Here is a 22139-nt window from a genome sequence, read left to right on the forward strand (position 1 = left end):
TTCTCTTAGTCAAGTGGTAACAAAAAAAAAACACTGTAGCTCCCTGATTAACATGTTATGTCTTGTAGAAGCCCTTACTAGTTGCCTGGCAACAGTTCAGACACAATATGTAGTCCAACAGCACCTCTCCGACCCTCTCATACTTTATTTCTCAATACCTTTCATCCAATGTCAAACTGTTGCTTTGAAAATCTGTGTACTTTTGGCTGGCAGAAGGCCATTGATTACTTTTATTTTAAAGGAAGTGATGAACTATTGCTGCTGTCTTCCAAGGATTTTTTTTTACTTTGCAAAAAAGCAGACACCCTTGATGCTGATGTTGTATTCTTTATCTATCATAACTTTATTGCATGAACATGCAGCTATCCTTGAGTTAAAATGCAGCAGAACAAGTATTTTTATGTGGCCTGAGTCTTTTATGTTAGGCTAAACTTTGATGCTTACATGGCTTAACAGCAAAGAATATTTACCATAGAATTTCTATAAAGTACAACTGTAAAATAAAAAATGAGCAAAGAGTGAAAATAATTGAATGAATAGGAAACATCGCAAAAAATCAAGAGATGAGGTTAAAAGTAAGGTCAGCCCGAGAGCAACACAGACTGCTGTTTTCGAACTGAGCTTAAAACACTGCGATAATGAGAGCCCACACCCACACACATGCAGGTATACAAAGAGTTGTGAGATAGAGAGCACTAATTTCTGACATCCTGTGTGGGTTGTCAGAGCCAGTGCTGTTATCCAAGAGTATCACCTGATAGCAGAAGCTTGCCACTGCTGGGGTGTGTGTGTGTGTGTGTGCGTGCAGGAAGGCCTGTGGACACTGTCAGCAATTGTGATCATAATAGGTGCACTGACTTACAGAGTCTAATTCACTTTGTGTTGTTCACTTGTTTGGTGTAGTGAGTGAGCATTTTTAATTTGCCAAGTGCTGCATGTGGTTCCTGAGATCTGGAAGAGGACTTTACCTTGTAATGGCTGATTTAACACACTATTGTTTTCATATGCATACAACACATCCTGCTTTGCAAAGCAGGATGTAGCAGTGAGGAAAGAAAGGCTACATGGATTTTATGTTTTACAAAAAAGAAATCTTGCATTTTGCATTTTGCCTTCTAACCCTTAAATGAAATCCCCTGAAACCAGTTACCTTCAGACATCACCTAATGAGTGAGTAGTAAACTCTACTCTTACAAATCATTCATTAAATTATGAATGTGGCTGAATTGTGAAGGCATTAGAGGTTTATTAGTGAACAAACTTCATAATAAAGACCAAGGAATACATTGTACATGTCAGGGAGAAAGTTGTGGAGGAGGTTAAAGTAGGTTTACATTTACAACATTATCCTAAGCTTTTAACAAAGCTCAGTTCAATCCACAATCTACAGCTGCATCTTATAAAAACAAGAATAGTTACTAAAACTGACAGACAAGAAGACCATTGCTACTGGATCTCCACATGACATTATCCCTGCATACATCAGAGAAGCAGCAAAAAGCCCAATGGTAACTCCAGAGGAGCTGCAGAGATTCACAGCTTTGTTGACAGGATGTCCAACTTCTATATTCTATGACTGGTCTTTATAGAAGAGTGGAGTTGAGAAAGCCACTTTTGAAAGAATGCTACAGGAATTTTTGCCATAAGATGACAAAAATAAAAATTTAAAAGCTTAATTAGTTTCTTTTTACATCACAGAAATGCAGTTTTTGATCTGTCAACATCTAATGTGGCAAAATGTGAAACTGTTTAAGGGATTTAAATACTACTGTAGAGTCACAACACATAAACAAACACACATACATACGGAAGCTCCTTTCCTGTTGGTATATGTTTATGCTCTTTCTATGAAGTCCTAATTTGTAGTCAAAACGTCAATTTATGTGAAATATGTCCTTTTATGTTTATGTATATTTAGATAGATTTTGTTTTGTCTGTTTGTCCATTAGAGGAATACCTAATGAAACAATCCGGAAGTAGAGAAAGGCAAGACAAGCTTTGGGAAATACACATTTAAAAATCAATACCATCATTAACATTTTCCTTAGGCTGCTGCTCAAATTCAGTGTAAAGCACTGAATTCAAAAGAACTGAAACAAACTTATCTGTCTCTTTTTTTAAAATTCATTCTGATAATAAAAATCCTCATTATATAATCAATGCCCATCAAACTTAACCATTAAATATTTCTCTGCACATTTTAGGAGGACCTAAATACAGAAGACAGGATTTCTGCCCTGGAGAACAACTTGAAGATTATGGTGTATGAATATGTCTGCCGGTCACTTTTCAAGGTAAAATACATTCATGTGAGCAAATGGAATTTCTGAGGATCTATAAAAATATTTCCAATCAGTTTTATTTGTTCAGGTGATGAATGGTAGTGACAAAGTAATACTTCCTACTGGTTGCAATTTGTGAACATCGTGTTCTTTGGCAAATTTATTTCAAATTAAGGATAAGCAGTTGATCCAAAATATAAAAACAGTCCACAAATAATATTTTCATATATTCACAAAATCTACTCCCTTTGTCTCTATTAGCTACAGAGCTATCTTTTCTTCTTGAGACTAGATTTATGCACTGTTTCATATTCTAAACAGAAATGTGGACTAATATAAAGTGCTTTGATTAGAAATATGACGTCTTACCTTGACAAACACCCTGAATTTTTTAGCAGTTTAATTAGATGTACATTAATCTCTAACAGTGTACTTACGGATCCTGTAGGTCAAAGACGCCATCACATAACCTTAGATATTAACTCCCTTCTGCAGTGTAACCTTTGAAGCCAACACACTAACAATGTGTCACAAGGGTAACAACAGGGTTATTGATTAGGCAGTGGATGTTAATTCTAATGTTTGTGCTCTGTGAGTGTTGCTATGTTGATATATCACCTGTGGGATTGTGGGATTTTCAAGAACTGCAGGTGAAGGATAATATATGTATATTTAGTTAACAACACACATCTATGATCAGCAGCAGCTCAGCTACTACCTGAGAGAAAACAACTGAATCTTTTCCTCTTCACCCAGGATCAGCATGTGTGCAGCTCACATGATGAAGTGCGGAAAAGAGATATAGCAGGTTCAAATTAATAGATATACTGTAGGTAGGGTGAATAGTGTGCACTGTGGGAAACTAATGATAAAGCTTGAAAAACTAAACCAAACATCCATGTGAAGCTTCTATATGATCAATAGACTAGAGATTGTTACTGCGTAGTGTTGAATAAACTTTTTTTTGTATAAAAACAGATTAATTGACTTAAATTACAAATTTTAACATGGTAATTTGGAAATATTTCTGGTGCAGAAATACTGTGCACCACCCATTATACTTATTAAGATAAACCTGTTTTAAAACTAAAGTTCTACTTATATTGTACACAATAACCTCCTACAAACTACTACTAAATTAGCAGGCAGTATATTCTATTTATAAAAATCAAAATTTCTACAAATAAAGGTAACATTTTTTACAAACGCAATGGTCAACATATTTACCTGTAGTAGGAATGATTTTTGCTGTTCTCTTTTGAATAAAAACTTTTGGGATATGCTATATCTTTTTCATTAAATATTTGGAAATTTTTGTTTTAAAACCATGATACTGTTGTAATTTTACTCTGGTAAAACCATCACAATCTCACACTGAGTCATGCCTATTGTTGATTACTGTTGATGGGACACCTCTCACTGAAGAGAACATTACCTGATTGCATATGGCGCAGCAGAAACTGATTAATCCCAACCCCCCCCAAAAACCAAACAATAAATCTGTTTAGTCCTTTTTTTAAAAAAAAAAGAAAAAGAAAAAACTTTACCTTTACGCCACAAATAAAATGCAATACTTTCAAGCCAAGTTGAAGATTATACTTAATGTGTTGACAGAGTGATTTCCAGGCTCACCAAAATGTTTAAGAAAAATGCCAATCTAATGAAAATGTTACTTAGAAATGCTCTAAACAGTTTCCACATCTCTGTTCAGTAAAACATGAAACGTAGGAGAAACCGATGTGTGTCCCAAATGCTTGAAATAAAGTACTAAATGGAGAAACATTTAGGCTGCGTTCACACTGCAGCCTAAAGTAATCCAATTCCGATTTTCTTGTCAAATCGGATTTTTTTGTTTTGCAGAAGTAAACACGGATGTTAACGGTGGAGCATAGCTTACATATTTGAAGTTGTTGTCCAGCTGGAGCCAGTATATGAACAACTTAATCCTCATTATAGTCCGTCATGGTTGTTATTCTTCCCGCTTGCGCGTATCAGGACGCAGAATAGTGAGATTTGTCGAGTATCAGTGACATTCAGGTCAGATGGAAGCGACCTGGACGTTAGGTCGCATTTGAATCGGATATGTATCGGATATAGGTTGCATTCGAAAAGAATCTCTGTTGTTCAGACTGTTATGAAAAGATCAGATGCAGGTCGCATTACGTCAAAAAAAAAAAAAATAGAAATTGGGTCACTTGAGGCTGCAGTGTGAATGCAGACCTATTAATTTAAAAAAAGGTATATTTATTTTTTGTCCAAAGATTACCAAGAAATTTCTGATTTCTGCATCTTGCCAAATCAGAACTGAATTTGTGAATCATAACATGCAACAAAGTCCTTGCGATATAGGGAAAGCCTAAGTCTATAGGTTATTTCACAGCTAAACGTAGAGCTGTAACTGTTGATATTAGAAAGCTACATCTGCACCTGTTGAACTACTTATTGTGTATTGTCTGCTGCTTCATCCTTCTGTATTTATTTAAATGTACAGACTGGATACAAAGTTACACAGACCGGAATTGCAGAAGTAGAATTCCTATATAGGGTTAGCACTCAAACATTTAAATCAAAACTTTCCCAATTTGTCTCCAAAGGCTATTTTTTTTCTCAGATTTACTAAGCTTATACTAACCATTATCAAACTCTTAAATGGCAGCATTTATGTATGCAAATAGATATTAAGCTCCTATATGTACTTGGTTTACACATAAGGGAGATCTGACTGAAGCTAAGTGAGTAGATCAACAAGGTCTCTTAACTCTGCCACTTCACAAAGCACAGCGTCGACATATATTACTCTTGTATTGTAATTCTAATTCAGCTGTCCTTGCGAGCTAGTTGTTAAGTGCATAAAAATTTGATTTACATAAATTTGCATGTCAACCAGTGAGGCAGTATGCCTGTATTTCATTGTGGGTGTAAATAGGGGCACAATTTCCATGTTTTGCTGTGTTGTTACACAGGAAATAAAATTGATACTGTCACTCCAGTGACCAGCGTTCATTTATAAAGTCCTATCTTCACTCTCTTTATAACATGAACTCAAAATATAATTCTCAGATATTTAGGAAAACACATACTGGATTAACAGGGTTTGTGTTAACAGTTAAAATCTCTTGGCAACTGTCTGTTTCGCTCTGTGTGGGAGCAGGATAAGCATCTAGATTAATGGCTGTATCTGTTATCTTTATTCTAATTCACTAGCAGATGTGAAAGACAGTAGGGTAGGTACACCAGAGGACTGTTAGTGTTTAAGGATGATTCAGCAGCCCATGCAATACTTTCAGTCTTTGGAGAGCTTTTTTCTATCTCTTATGAGCTTTTACAAACTCGCCAGACTGTGCTCTGCACCAACAATATCCTCTTTTTCAGTCAACATACTATTTAGTTAGTTTTCTATCCGTTATTACCTATCCATTATTTTTGATATACTGAAGACAGTTACACTGAATGTATTTAATTGACTTTATGACTCATCTCCCTATTGTTATCTCAGGCTGACCAACTGATGTTTGCAATGCATTTTGTGAAAGGGATGTACTCTGAACTCTTCCAGGAGAATGTGAGTAAATTTTTGCTTTTTTAGGGTGTCTGAAGTTAGTGACACTTTGATTGCATAAATTCTAGTTTTGCCCAGATGCAACTTTTGATGGAGCTGTTTGTTGCAGGAGTGGGAAGTTTTAATCGGATCTATTGTTGGAGAAATGTTTAAAAAGGAGGTAAGAATGCTTATTTGTTCATTTGCACCATAAAACAAATATTTCTTTCTCTAACATTTTTCTTTTTTCATCAGGAATTCCCTTCTTGGATTGATCAGGAGAGACATGGAGCAGTGGCCATTTTGAAGGTGTGTTCACTAAAATATTATTTAACAGGTTACTTTATTTAAAAAGGTGATCAAACATTAAAACTGAACACTAGATATTTACTTCAACTCGAGACATTGGTAGTATAATATGGGGTCAATTAACATTTGATGGTAAGTTTGTCAGTAAACAAATCTTTCCCCATCTGAAGATTAGATATGCTTCTCTAATGTAATAACTTAAATCCTTGTCATTTTTAACCACCTCTTGCTTTGCAGGCTACTTTCCCAGCTCTGTACCAGACTCTGTGTTTGAGTGACTCAGACCTTTGGGTGTCCTTCTTGCAAAGCTCACAGTGTGAACAGGAAATCCCATCTTCCATCACCAGAAAGATTAGTCTCTTCCAGCAGGTCAGTTTCCATTCAGCTTTTAGCTGTGAAGTAATGAAACTAAATCAGATTTTCCCAGCTGTTTGATTAACGCTGGCTTTCTGTTTTGGCCAGCGAAATCTTTCTTATTTCTGTCACGACAGCAAGCTGTCAATCTCTTTTTATTTCTGATAAACTAATAATTTTAACCCTTTTTCAACAATATGTTATGCTACTGATCACTTAAACGTTTTGAGATGCAAGTTTTGAGGTTTTATTTGCTCTGAGTTATATTAACCTAACATTTGGAAATTGATCACTATGTGTGGAGTTAAAAAATAAAGAAGTGTCTCTTGTTTAATTGAGTTGCTGAAATAAATTCATCTTTATGTTATATTTGGATATACAGAGATGCACCTGCATATGTTAAAACCCTAGAAATGGCATAAAGTGCAATCTTTTTACAATGTATTTTACCAGTTGTATGTTGAAGTAAAACTGTTTAAATATATGACTTAACTCCTACAACATAGGTGAATTCAACCTTTTTTGCAGAGTGTTATTTTCTGATTTTATTTTGTTGTTTTTACTTGTATGTACTCTACCATATATGCAGCTGCTGTTAATTCAGGCAGTGAGACCTGACCGTCTTCAGAGCGCCATGACAGCCTTTGCCTCTCAAGCTCTTGGTAAGAGTTGTACATTTTTTGTTTAACTTTTAAAGGTTTTGTGGGGGTCCATACTTTATCAGACAAATGCATTTGCACTTCTTAATTATCACACCTTAATGTTTATTGCATATAATTTGACGAAATAACAGAGCAAGAAAAGAATACCTTTTTTGAAAGAAATTTAGATGAATGTTTTCTGTGTTTTCAAAATTCACACTTAAATAAAATTGGTTGTGATATAAAAATGAGCTATAAACAGAATGTAATAGGGGCAATTCTCCTAGATTGGCAGAACACAGTAATGGCCACAAAAAGTGTTCCAAATACAGGAGCATCACACTCCTAAGTCTACTTGATAAGGTCTACTCAGGAGTTCTGGAAGGATAGTTAAGCCTCAGGAATACTGGATCAACTGCCTTTTGTCACCAATTATGTCCATAACTTTAATAGATAGAATTTCTAGGCACAACCAAGATGTGGAGGGGATTTGTTTTGGTGGCCTCGGGATTGGGTTTCTGCTTTTTGTAGATGATATGATCCTATTTGCTTAATCTGATCATGATCTCCAGCTTTCACTGGAACAGTTTTAGCTGAGTGTGAATGGGATGAAGATCGGTGCCTCCAAATGTGGGACCATAGTTTTGAGTTTAAAAAGGATAGTGTGCCTTCTTCGGGTCCGAGAAGATACCCTACCTCAACTGGAGGAATTGTAAGCATCTGAGGAGCCATTTGCAGTGACTTGGGCATTTGGTTAGGATGCCTACAGGATGTCTCCCTGGTGAAGTTTTCTGGCCATTTTGCAATGATAGAATATCCAGAGGAAGTGGAGAACTATTTTATTCGACTGACCTTGGTATTCTCCTGGATGAGCTGGCCCCAGTGGCTGGGCTTCTCTGATTAGGTTGTTGCCTCCACAACGCAACCAAGGATTGGGTGAAAGATAATGGATGGATGGGTTTTATCTCTCGGTGCCTATCTCAGTTATTTATCATGACCATCCTCTGGTGGAAGACAAACCTGAGGATGTAGGTTCCTTTTTAACTAAAAGTGTAGCAGCAGGGCTTTACAACATGTGCCATCAGTGTCCTTGAAATATCCACCATTTCCACCCTAATGGGGCAGGGGAGGTAGGGGGAGAGGGTAATTATGTACACAAGATTTGAATAGGTGGCTTTGAGAATATATTAAGCTGCCACACAAATCAGCAAAGAGTAGTAATTCACCCAAAATGATGGCAGTATTAAGATATAATAGCTGCTAATAAAAGATATATAAGCTTGCATAATTTGGTAACGAGATAAATGAAGATGACAGTCTGCATTAACCAAGTTACTGATCAATGTTCTTACCTCCTTTATATACAATACACCCTTTGCATAGAATGAACCTTACAATTTGTCATTTTTTTACTGTTTTATAGCTATGGTGCAGTTCAAAATAAAATTAAAGAATACTTACATTTGCTAAATCTCAGAGAAACCTCTTTCCTACTGCTGCTTTGTGTCATTGTGGCTCTGCATGGTTTGAAGAACATGCCCATATTCTTCCTGGCACTGACATTTTTTTTTTTTGCTTCACTCTGGAAGAGTCTTGCTGTAACTGTGACTGTGGGGAGAATATTAACTGGAGACATGTAACCCTCACCTACATAGAATGTATTTAGTCATTCACTTTCTTGCTCTCACATGGATCAAGGCTCACTGACCAGGATTTCAACTTGTTTCCACATGACTAAAACTAGACCTTATTAGATTCCTACTCCCTCTAACATTTTTGCCAATGAAAAAAAATTGCACTAACATATTAATCTGTTTTCTCAGAGGTTACACCCTTCTACATCCGTTATTATTCACTTTCATCTGTTTTTTTTGTATAATAAAATTGCCATTGCAGGAGTATTTGCATCATAATTTTAGTCATAGGAAATAAACACTAATATTCTTATAATCGCTGATGAATAAAATATATCCTTGTCCGGATGATTCGCAGAATATTCCAAAAGTGATGATGAAAAAGTCCTTTTACGAGTCTGACTAAAATCTTGTCTTCCAAAATTTTAAAATAATTTAGCAATAATTTGATAGGGGTTATATGTAGAGGTTAGAACTTCCAATTTTCAGATTTGAAGAATTTGCAAAAATGTTCCCTGATGTCTGAAATCCAGCCCTTAGTCGCCGAAATCTGTTTTGGTATGTAATGAGCACACCCACTGTTTACTGGCACATTTAATTATTTTGATGTTATTAAATTTGTCATCTTATAATTTTTGTAATACAGAGAAGTACACTGCTACCTTCTTTGTGCTAACAGGGTAACTAAGCATATCAGTTAGCAAGTCTTACTTTTTTAATTTTTTTTTACTTTTTTTATGTGAAACAATTTACTGGGTTTGACATTATTTCCAGATGCAGATTCTAACATTTGAGGTAATTAGTGCACAACCACAAGTTTCTGATCCAGCAAACATTAACATTTGCTGGATTAATGTTTGAACAGATAATATTTTTTACAGTTGGTGCTTATTAATTAGTGCTTATTATATCTTTCCTAATTAACTATCAAACAATTGCAACACAACTTTTTTGAAGTACCATTGTAAAACCAGCAGTATTTGTTCCCTAGACTGAATGGATTTACATAACATTGAAGAAACAAAGACAGACATTAATTTGTTACCGGTGTTTTTAAATTATTCCAAATAAAAATGGACCGTTGCATTTAAAAAGCAAGTTTGTACCTTCAAATCAAACATTGATCTGCTTGTGTTTTTGACAAATGTGTTGTTTGTTGAATAATATGTCTTGTGTGAATCTCAAACTCACGAATAATGAGACGATTCCACTAGCATGCCTTGGATGATGTTTGTGCAATGCCCAGTTAAATTTATCATCACATTTATTTGGCTTGAAAAGCTTAGACTCTCTGCTCTCACATGGATCATTCTGTGTTCACACAATATGAATAAGAATAACTCTCCTCTTCCTAATAATTTGCCATCCACATTATGACACTTTTCTCTCTAGCATTTTATTGTATTTATCTGTTTTTAAATGTTTACTTTACATTTTATAAAGTTTTACAGATATGTAAGAGTTTATATATATATATATATAAATATATATATATATATATATATATATATATGTTTATATATATATATGGGTTTGGTTGTATATGTGCCTACTGTTTGTAATGTCACAGTGTGTAATGTTATCTGTGAGCTACAGCAACAAAGGACAAATCCTTTGTATGTGTGAACATACTTGGCAAACAAAGCTTGATTCTGATTAGTTATAATATTTTGGCTCCAGACTTTATAATGACAACTTAAACTGTAAACAAATTCCTATGCTTAGTTTATTTTAATTTTTGTGTAGGATTATATAGGGTTATGTTTTAAGTATTTGGGCCAAATGTACCAACAAAACAAGATGACCTAAAAAACAACAGTGTCAATGATACCATTTGTACATTTATTCTCTGTAGTAGTGTAAAGTATCATTCTTTACATATAGATTGCTGGTTTCTATCATACCATCTCTTTTAAAAGAGATGATATGATATACCATATCATACCATACCATACCATGGTATGATAATACCATCTCTTTTAAAAGAGACGGTATGATGAGATTATTGTTTAATTTGCTTTTGTATGTTCTTCAAAATCTTTAGAATCCTTTTTCTTTCTTTTCTTGTTTGTTTGTTGGGGATTGTATTAAAATGCTAACTTAATCATGGCACAGCGATAGTCCTCAAACTCCCAGTGAACTCATTCAGTGAGTGGATAAGCCATGAGATGGATAAGATTGCGCATGGTTTTGAATTTGGGGGGAAAAACATGCAAGACAGAGGGATGAAACATCAGAACAGGACGGCGGAAGAGTTTTTTGTGTATGCGTATGTGTTTTTGGCAGTAAATCAGTATGCTAATGAGGCATGGTCTGTAATCCTCTTACAGCTAATCTCACTCAATCCCTCCAGTCCAGGCCTGGGCACTGCTCTCTGTTCACACACACACACAGGCATGCCTCAGTGAACACAACACACACATATGCAGGACTTTTCAAAAAGTACTAAATCTTTTGCACTTATATATACACAGTGACTTTGGTAGGGAACTTAAAAAAATATATTGTATTGAATCTATGTCTTGGCCTTTACAGCAGCCTTAGTGAGACTTGGGCTGTTATCTTCTTCACTTATATTCACCCTGTTTTCTGTTCTGTGTTATGGGGTCCAAGGTGAACTTTTCTATTCACAGGCAGAGGATGCTGGGCTGCAGTGCGAATACTGATTATCTGACCATGCCAAAGCCAGTTGTGTATGAATTTTTGTTAGCAGATCTTATGCAAATGCTTAATATTTTGCAGACAAACATCTGTTTTTCTTCATTTTAGCGATTCAGCTCATTCTCCCAAGACTTTGTGCATGTTCTACTGTGCAAGCCATAGTAAATCACTTTGAATTTGGTAGCACACACCAAGTTAATGTTTAGGCTTGCTCTTTCACCTCAATCAAAGTTGACAGCATTTTGTGCAAGTGTATGGGTGTGTTCACATTAATACATCTTTTAATATATCCACGAGTAACATCCCATCGGAATTTCCAGGACAGACTCTGGTGCTGTGTGGGCATGCATTTCACGGTTGACTCATACCTCACCATCAAAATCAATATATCACAGGAGCATAAAGGTTTCAGTAAAGCAACAAAGACTCAATTACACACTTAGAGTTACACCTACATATAAGAGGCTGTTCTCCAAACACCAACTGGCTGACGAGGTATTCTTTTGCTGCGTGGTGATTTCTGCTGCCGCAATCCTACCTCTCAATATGCATAGCACGTCACCCTCCCATCCCCTCACTCTGTCTTTCTTAGTGTCTTCCTTTTTTGCCCTCTCCCCTTTCCCCATCATTGCCTTCCCTTTAGCCTCCCCATCCTCCTCACATTTTCTCTCTCAACATGTCTGCGTAACTTACTCTATTCATAGACTTTCCTTGTTTTATGTTTGCCAATAAACTTCCATATCTTACTACACATAAGGTGCAACAAATCTGTCTCAGCTCTCATGTGTTTCCATTTGCCTCAATTTTGTTTTGTTGCTATGCTCCATGATTTCTTTGTCCATCTAGCGCATGAACAATGTTACTTTGACACTCATTATTAAATTATCTTCACACATTAAGGGTTATGATGTTGAAATTCCAATGTTCCATTCTGAGGGTTTAATTAGTTAGTTCACTTAATTAAAGACACATGGGTCTATAGCGAAATGGGGCAGGAGAAAATATTTAAAGACATTTCACAGATATATCTTTCACGCTCCTCATTATCATTTAATATGTCTCCTCCTCTTGTGCAGGTATGAAAGAGCTTTCCCCTCCTCCTCTGAATTTGCGACGTCTCTACACTGAGACAATGGAGTGGGAGCCGGTGTTAATCATCATCTCTCCAGGGGCAGACCCATCCCAGGAGCTTGCAGAACTAGCAGCAGAAACTATTGGCAGGGACAATTACCATGAGGTAGGGAACAGCAGAATACAAATATAGAACACACAGGAGATTAACAGGGGCAAAAGGGTTTTCGACAGACTAGCACAATCGCATCCACAGACTTGTGTGCAATAGCTTGTTGAATGTTTTTGTGTATCACAGTTTTAACATAAATCCTGTGTCACTGTTCTACCAATAAGGTTTTGTAATACACCGACTAAGGGAAAGTGGTGTTTAAAGATTTTTTTATTCCTTAAGTTACTTAGCATTAAATTAAGAAAAGAAAGTCAAGTTTTAAAGAGTATTATGGCTAAATAGTGTATGTAAGTAATCAAATAAGTAATATCCACTTTCTGCCACTGGCTTTAAATGAGAAAATGCTGACTGAGGACATAGGTGAATTAAAATATTAGGCAAAAGTTCAGCTCTCTAATTTTACAAGACAGCATTGGACTGAAAGACAGAACACATAATTTCCCACTGATTCCATTTGTCTCCCTCTGTTCCCAACCCTTCCTCTCTACCTGTTTAGATCTCCATGGGTCAGGGACAGGCTGATGTGGCCCTGGCCACACTTAGAGAATGTTCTCGAAATGGAGACTGGCTTTGCTTGAAAAATCTTCACCTTGTCACAGCCTGGCTGCCCCTTCTGGAAAAGGTAGGTACTTTCTGTTTATGCTGTTTTTGTGGGATATGGCTTTAAGCACTAGATTATATTTGTTTTATATTGTTTTCTGTTAATTCTGTGTTTTGTTGTTTTTGCTAGATGACAATAAAGATTAATCCACAGAAAGATTATTTTATTAGCAAATTGGATTCAAACTATCCATTCTCACTAGAGATGTAGTGTTCAGAGTTTTGTGGCCGAGTTTCACAAAATACATAAAAATCAAAAGGAAAGCTTCAACATATTTTTATCTTTACTTCTTCAGTCCCTCCATTATTTCACTTTTTTTTTGCAGATTATGTGGTGATGTAGAAATTTTGCAATATTTTTTCCTCATTAAAAACATTCCAATATCTACATATATAGAAGAAAAGGAGAGTCAATTGACCTGAATTGTCCACCAGAATGGGCATACTCAAATGTCTCAGGGTTTTGATGTTGATCTGGAGGATTAATGAACTGGAATTACAAGTGCCAATTCAGCCAAAGTTTTGAATTTGGTAAACATTTCCCCAACTGAAGCAATCAGAAGTCAGAAAAGCTCTGTGAATGAGGGGCAGCGGGAGGAAATCCCACAACATATGTACTCCTTCTGGTGCACCAGATGTACTCCTGTCCATAATCCTGCTGCGCTCTGTCAGCTCACGGATAGCGAGATGCATTGAGTCCAGGTCAGAGATGATACTCAGATGAAAATTTTTGATTGAGTTAGTTATGTGTACTCTGTGTGTTAAGTTGAAAATGTTTGGATGTCTGCACCTAGTGGTCCATTTGTCAGCGGTGTGAATTGTAATTTGTTAAAATGACGGACGGCCTTCAGATTTTTCCATCACCATTTTAAAATTCAGTCAGATGAAAAATATTGCATTAATGCAACTCAGGGCAGAAATAACAAATACTCTCATCAGTGAGTAAGAGCTAGCAGTCACATAAAACCAATGTTTTTAATTGTGAATATATGTATTAGTGCTGTCAATTGATTAAAGAATTTTATCAGAATAATCACACTCTAGCACTGTGGTTCTTGTGGAAATGGTGCCCTGGGCAAGCCTCTCCTCACGCACCCCAATTAAAATTCAAGTAATTATCAGTTGTTGTTTTGTAGCAGAAAGCGGATAATGTAGTCTCCCAGTACTCAACAGCAACTGTGGAGGAGGTCCACTACACATACATGTACTTGCAAATAGTAGCAACCTTGCAGATATGATATATTTTATTTTTTATTTATTGTTTGCCCCACCCTTTTCTGATGCTGCCCTGAGTAGCTGCCATATAGCCAGTATCAAAAACTTGTTCCTCTCCATTCATTTCCTATGGAACTTGGGAGATGAGTCACTGGTCACCTGTCCTCATCCAGCTGAGCGGCTGACGTAATTCTTGAATATGAAATTTTGAGCTCGTACACAAAGATGTTTGCATGCGGGCTAGCGATGCAACACATTAAAGTTTACAATTTTTCAACATTTGTTACTGTCTGCTGTCAAAGAAAACTTTTGCCTTTCACTGTCATTTGTCACTCCCTGTGTGTCGAGTTCATAACGTGGTGCCATGAACTTATTGACTCTCTGTGGGAGAGAAGCTTCAGAGGTAGTTTGATCAATTTGTGCTATGTAATATTAACATGTATATATGTATGTACTGTAAGTGTTTTGTGGTTGGTTTTGGGAGTTTTTTGTTGTTTTTTTTCACTCTTCACAGTAAGATCAATGTACTATAGCATACTGATTAAAACGTTGTAATAAACTGAAGCAAAGCTTAGAAAAATATGGCACAGGTTTGCAACATGAATTGAGAGAAAATTCTGTTTCAATTTACTGAGTTTAGACAAAGCCTACCTCTCAAAGGAAGTGTGGAACTGAAGACATAAAATCCATTTGTTGCCATTATTTTATGTAGCCGATTCAGAGAGAAATACATTTCTTGAAGTCCATCGATTTAAATAAATAAATAAAGGCACATTGGACTATTCAGCTCATTGCAAGTCTACTTAATTCTGAAATCTGTTCCCTACAGAGAAACATGAAAGAACAAGGGGCTACTAGATTTTGTAGAAAAGTCTCCACATATGTTCTGTGGAGGCAAAGCAACTTTATAGCATCTTTTGGCCAAAGTCACCTTGAGGTTATGTGTATGTTGTTATAATTGGAATTAATAACAACATAAATAAAACACATCAAAATAGATTTATATTAAACAGATTTAAAAATAAAATAATAACCTATCTTAAGCTTAGGCAACAGCAAATAAAAACGTTTTAACCTTGTTTTAAAGGAACTCAAGATGGCAGCAGACCTGCATTGTACAGGACGCTTATTCCAATTTTTCGTGCATAAAACCTTTAGGCTGTTTCAGAATGTTTGCTTCTGACCTTTGATATAGTGAGTAGGTTTCTAGCCTTGTCAAAGATTTTTAAACTGATGGACTGAAATCACTGATTTTTAGTCTATACTGTTTTGGTCCAAACACTAAACCAGCAATCAATCTGTTCAATGCATTTAATGAGAAAGGGAGAGCACAGAATTGCTGTTGGTGCAAGAATAAGAGAGAGCGCCTTAGAGAATACAGATATATAGTGTACCTTAACTCTGATATTTGCAAAGTCAGCCAAATTTAGGCTTTTCCATAACAGTTTGTTCAATCCTTTCAAGTTTAGAGAATAATTTTGCTATTGTCCTTAGCTTTTATGTTATCTGCTGAACATTCAGTGTTCTCTCACATCCTGAATGAACAACAGAGGTGTCTCAATGTGCTGTCATAGCTTCTTATATCTCTGAGCTTAAAGAACTCATCAACACTGAAAGTAGATAATTTTCTTCACTCACACCATCCACAACAAAGAGTGTTGTTGTAGAACTTGGGTACATTTACCGACATTAAAAATGTTGGGGATCATGGTCAAGCTAGGTGAAAGTTGTCCCTTTTTTGCAGTCTTTCTTGTGATGGAATCATTTCAGTGCTACACCCAAAAAACATTTTGCTATATGGACAGAGCTATAGCCTAGTCAATTTCTTGTCTTCCAGAGTGATGGCTGCCCTGGCATCAAAACTTCCTGTTTTAGTTGGAATTAGGGTTAAAGGTCAGTGGAAAGAACAGCCTGGAGGATGTTTTGTCCTAATGCTGCATATGTGTCCCTTGCTTCATCCCAGCTAATTAGTGTTTATCTGTAATAAAACACTGCCACACACACAAACGCACACCCCTGCATGCGCATTCTGCTGCCTGGCCAAATTATCATATCTAAAATTACCTTCTGTCCTTTGCTTTCTCATGCACATTTTGCATTCCACCTGTCAGGACATATTAGTGGCTTTGGAGGTGCTTATGTGTGTGTGTGTCTCCTGCCTTCGAAGATATACATGTAAGTGTGTGTTTTTTTTTGATGACATTGGTTGGAGTCTATTTTTTGGGGGAATATCGAATCGTGGGTGAATTTATCTATTCCCTGCAATTTCTTAGATTTTGTTTGTGCTCCCTGGTTTTCCTGGGGCTCTGTTTTAGTGTTGTATCAAAGTAGTAGGTCATTTCTCACTGGGAGACATAACTGTTGGTCATAATTGGTCTGTGTGTGTGTCTGTATGATGGCATATATGTGTGCTCTCACCGATGTGGGCGTGTGGACCAGAGATCCCCTTCTGTTCAGGATGCTCTCATGTGATGGCTTAAAAGAGGGCTTATTACATTCATTCATCCATCTCACCATTCTCACCACTCTGTCTCCTTGTGTGTCCTTTGTATCCAGTTCCTTCCACTTCTGCATTTGTTACTCTTCAACTTTTATTGCCAATTTTTTTATTTCTTCAATTGCATGACATAAACTACTCATCTGTTCCGTGGCTTTACTTTTTTGCACATCCACTCATAAGACTGAGGTATCAGCTTAAAATGAAAAAGCTACACAACCCAAATTAATAATAGTGTTAATAGGTGGAGGAAAGAAGGAACAAAGCAGTGAAGAATAAGGAATAGTGAGATGCTGTTTGTAGAGGGAAATCTACAATGGCAATATTATGTTTGAGCATCTCTCTGTATTTCAGTATCTATGTCCATCTGGTCAGTCTTACTGTATGTCTGAGTTGAGCTTCTTCATGATCTTGCATCTTTTCACCATCTGTCTTGGTTGAGCTCACCTCATTCTCTTTAGCAGTTGGCTCGTTAAAGAGAGCAAGAAGAGGCAAGATGGTATGTGTTCATAATTTAAGTTGACAGTACAGCTGTCATCTCATTCCCATTTGCTCATAATCATTCCTTTTTTTTTAGATTCCTACTCTCCCTATCTACACCTCTAAAACTACTGAATTGTTTTGGTTTTCCAAATACTGGGTTAATGTGGTTAGGATTGAAGTTGGGTAGAGTTAACCAAACATTTGGTTAAAAACTGTAACCCACTTTATTAGATCAGAGAAGACAGACTGCAGTTTAGAAATTCACAGCACCTTTGTCAGACTTCAGTGAAACTTTTCCACAGAATTAGATGAGAACTGTTTAGATCAGTGTTGACCATTTCACTTTCTTAAAGGGCCGCTTGAGTAAATATGATTGTTATTGATTTAATGTCGGCGAATATTAGAAGAGGGCTTGCTTCTTGATTGTAGTCCTTCATTTGATCTTGTCACCATTTTCATTTCTATTTTTTATCTAAGATAAAAAAGATAGAAGTATATTGTGAAATCAGGTTTCGCAGGGAAATCAAAATTTCAGCATGTATAAATCACCACTTCCCATTGTTTTTATTGTTTCTGTACATGTTCCCATTGTTTTTAATGTTTATGTACGTACATGTTCTTTTGTCCTGCATATTTCATAGTTGCCCCTTTATAGACTGGTGATTGTGCACACAATATATTCCATCCTTTGCCCACTAATTACTAGAGAAATTCACCACCCCTGATAAACCTGCAAAAAGAAGGCAAGTATAGAAAATTTAAGAAATTAATAGAAATCCTCTGTATATTTAAAACTCTTTTAACTTATCAAATCTAGGGTTTATTTTCATTTCAGCCCACGTTAGGCTTAATATTGAACTTAAGTCACTTTAAGCTTGTTTTGAGTTGAAAACAAGCTTAAATGCTAAGTCAAGCCTATAACACCACTCTCTCTCTTACTTTTTGTTTAATCAATCTGTAGCTGGATCCCACCAGCAAGGGACATTTGACCCTTGACTAGATTATGTAGATGAGGTTGTTTGTGACCTGGAAGGTTTTAGAACAAACTGATCGGTCCAACAGTCTGTTTGTAAATGTTTGTGTATTATAAATTACAGTGACGTTATGGGTGATCTGTGTTTGTTGCAGTGACAATCACCATTTAATGTGTTGTGATTTGTTTCTTATCACTGTTCTAAATAGGGTGTCGCAGTATTATCAGGACTTTCTACATGTAATAATTCTTATCTGTAGTGTGCAGTTGCAAAGCCTGTTGGCTTGAAATATATCCTTATCTATTTTTGGCTAAATGGTTTGGCTTTCAGTCTCTGAACTGCAAGAATAAATTTTAGCAAAGACACGTTTTCATGTCCAGATACTAGAAGAGATTGACTTTTACTTCCATCTCTATTTGCCCTTCATACATCTTCTTTTTTTCTTTGTCCTCTTGTATTTTATGCTGCAGCCATTGTTCCTTCAAGTGGAATTATGATTAAAAACAAATCACAGAAAAACACACATGCAAGTACAACAAGGGTATGAAGAGTTTCCTTTGAGGGCTGTCACTTCTCGTGTTCTTTGATTATCTGTGATCACGTGTGCTTCCACAAGAATGAATTAGGCGGCAAATGATGCAGAAACACATTGATTACAGTTCATTGTGTGTGCCCTTGTGTTCGAGTACCCAATCTGATGACACAAGACCCTGAGCTGCCAGGAGGCTATTTTTAACCGCCTTTGAGTAACACAGAGGGAGGTGGGGGATGTGGGGGATGGCTGAAAGTGAAGTTTGTAGAAAAAAAAAATGCGGAAAACTCAAGGACAACAATGAAGACTGTGAAAACAAGAGAAAAGAGAGGAAAGTGTGATAGAAATTATGTATAAAAGTAGGTGAATGTTTTGTAATTGTGGAGAATTAGTCACAGTTCAAGGCTTTAAAGAGATTAGAATCAGTGGGAAAAAAAAGAATGGCAGAAATGAAGAAAGTCATTAAAATTCATTATGATTAGCTTCTACTTTACTGTGTCCCCGTGAAAAAGAGTTAGTGCTCTTTTTCTCATTATATACAATTACACAGTAAAATATGGTTATCACATTTATTTATTTATTTGTTTGCCTGTCTGTTTATTTAGCTCCATGTTTGGTCTTTAGTTGCAATCAGATTTTATGCAAAGCAACTAATTGACAGAATTACAATGTAAAATCAGCTGTGCTCTGTAGTCCATTCAAACATCCATCTATTAGATCTTTGGCTTCTGCTATTGTGACACTGGTCGGTTAGGTAACAGGTCCAGAAATCACTATCCCCAGTGACACTTCAGCTCATTCTGGTGGTCCCCGAATCCGCTGTCCACCTCCTTGGACTCACCTTTAGGAAGCTCATTCTAACTATCAGGAGTTGCTCTTCCATTCATGATCAATATGACCATAGATGGGAGTCGAAACATATATGGATGTGGAAGTCAAGTTCTTTGCTTTTTGGCTCAACTGTGTTCACAACCTGCATTACATTACATATACAGAATAAGTAGAAATTGATGGCCCGAAGATGCCAACAGAAGCACATCATCTGCATTAGGCAGAAATGAGGCCCTGAGGTCCTCAAAGCAGACTCCACATCCACACCATTATATCCTGTCCATGAACAGCACAAAAAAAAATCATAAACAAGGAACAGCCCTGACAAAGTCCAGCCCACACTGAAAACAAGTTTTACTTTATGTCAAGAATAAAGGTACAGCTCTTTCTTTGGTTATGTAAGGACTGAATTGCTCAAGGCTCTGCAAACCTGTTGTTCCAGAACCATATGTGGTTCCTTAAGACTATCATTCTTAATAATTCTGACACAAAAACAATATCCAAAAGAGCATTATGTCTTGAAATAAATATCACAAAAGACTAATGGTACTTCCATATATATGAATATGTATGAAATATACTGTCTCATGCTACTCATAAAATATTGAAGGGTTTTTCTTTTGTTTAAATCTAAAAAGAAAAAATTAAACTGTAGTTCTTTAATGACAACTTAAAACTGATTTTGTTTTTAATTTACTAGCTATTAATCAAGCTTGTAGAGCATGTGTTTTATTTCCAAGAATTAGTTTAGGTTTTGCTGCTCTTAAAGTTTATTTAGTAGGCGCATCCCTACCACTCCATAGTGATGTAACACCCCCAATAAAAAGTCTCGGGGAACAGAGTTTTAAGCCATTTCTAGAAGCATGAAAGACATGTTAATTGGACACCAATATCCCCTCAGTTATTGAGGGAGAGTAATTCGCTGCTGGTCCAGCTTGCCACAGTAAGGATGTAAATCAAAACTGAGAAGACATAGTGTAGTAATAGTCTAGTTCTGCTCTGAGCTCTTGGTGTCTTTAATTTATCTAATTTCTCCTCTCATTTTCCTTCACAGGAACTAAATGTCCTGCATCCTAAAGCAAACTTCCGTCTTTGGCTGACAGCAGAAGTCCACCCAAGATTTCCCCCAATTTTACTGCAGTCCAGCCTTAAAATCACTTATGAGGTTGGTGACATATAATATTGTAAGGCTAAACAATATTAGCAATTTTTTTTGTCAGTTTCTATGTATCTATGCTAATATGTCTCCACTCATCCTCCAGACTGAAATGTGAACAGCATTCACATGTCTCTCTTCTGCTGTTTATACTGTGTAGGGATATGCAGAATTGCACAGCTTGTATGTGATGCATGCTTTAGTGCTCAGTGTGTTGTTGATGGGAGCCATGCTCATGGGGTTAGCTGCTTCAGCAGCCAAGCATGCTGCACCAACAGCCTCTGTCTGTCTGCTTTCTCTTTATAAGTCAGACCACTGTCTTTTTGCTCAGGCAAGCTCCTAGTATTTCATGGCCAAGCTTACAGACATTGTACATATTTGCACAGATTTTTGAGTTTATCTCACTGCCAACAAATGTATTAGACACATTGTTTCTTGGCTGCAAGGCAGCTTTCAGCCTTATCATTTAAAACTTAAAATCAATACTGTAAATTCTTCTAATTGACATGGCAAAATTTACAGGCTTTGTGGTATTAGGTTGCTTTTCAAGATGTGAAGTCAACCTGATGAGGCTCAATTAACCTATTGGGTTAACAACACATGTCCAGCAAATCTTAGCAAATTTAGTAGATGCATTAGTGTTTGTGTGTATTATCAAAACCTCCAGATGGGGCTACCAAATGCTCAACAAGGCTGATAATACATGAACAAATGTCATTGTGTACTCCTTATTTTTGTTATAAATTGAACATACTGTTGGCAGATATCTCAAATATTTAAAGAGCCCATTCTAATGTCCAGTTAATATAAACTGCCAAATAACAAAAAATCCTAGTTTTAAGCAGCACCAAAATGATTCTGCATTTCAGGTCTCCCTGTGGTAAATACAATGAGGCATCCAACAGTGACAACCTTGCATGTTTATTGCTTTACTTGATGTTTGTATTATTTTCTCATCTCAATAAAATTGACGGTTGGTAACAGATTACTATAACAGTGGGGTATCTGTTGACTGTAGAAACATTTTTAAGCCCTTGTGGTATCTTATTTAGTGACCTTGTTCAGAGGATGTGTCTTCCTCTGAGTTTATGTTTTGCCTTTTCCTTACATTTACCAACTCAGAAAAAAAAAATATGTTCAATTATTTTATGTCATATCATATCCTAACCCCAATATTTGATTTGTATAG

The 22139-nt window shown here is 36.3% G+C and overlaps 1 protein-coding gene across 8 annotated transcripts in view; it reads left to right on the top strand.

The window, feature by feature from the left end:
- Positions 1-22139, top strand: part of dync2h1 (dynein cytoplasmic 2 heavy chain 1) — a 104687-nt gene that overhangs the window by 55237 nt on the left and 27311 nt on the right. For all 8 annotated transcript variants that reach the window (XM_032545462.1, XM_032545461.1, XM_032545466.1 and 5 more), the window contains 9 exons: positions 2205-2294; positions 5779-5844; positions 5951-6001; positions 6076-6129; positions 6367-6498; positions 7073-7145; positions 12496-12656; positions 13159-13284; positions 20849-20959. In XM_032545462.1, coding sequence (XP_032401353.1) covers positions 2205-2294; positions 5779-5844; positions 5951-6001; positions 6076-6129; positions 6367-6498; positions 7073-7145; positions 12496-12656; positions 13159-13284; positions 20849-20959 — 864 coding nt within the window. The remainder of the gene's footprint in view (positions 1-2204; positions 2295-5778; positions 5845-5950; positions 6002-6075; positions 6130-6366; positions 6499-7072; positions 7146-12495; positions 12657-13158; positions 13285-20848; positions 20960-22139) is intronic.

This window comes from Xiphophorus hellerii, chromosome 18, assembly GCF_003331165.1.
Source record: "Xiphophorus hellerii strain 12219 chromosome 18, Xiphophorus_hellerii-4.1, whole genome shotgun sequence".
NCBI lineage: Eukaryota > Metazoa > Chordata > Actinopteri > Cyprinodontiformes > Poeciliidae > Xiphophorus > Xiphophorus hellerii.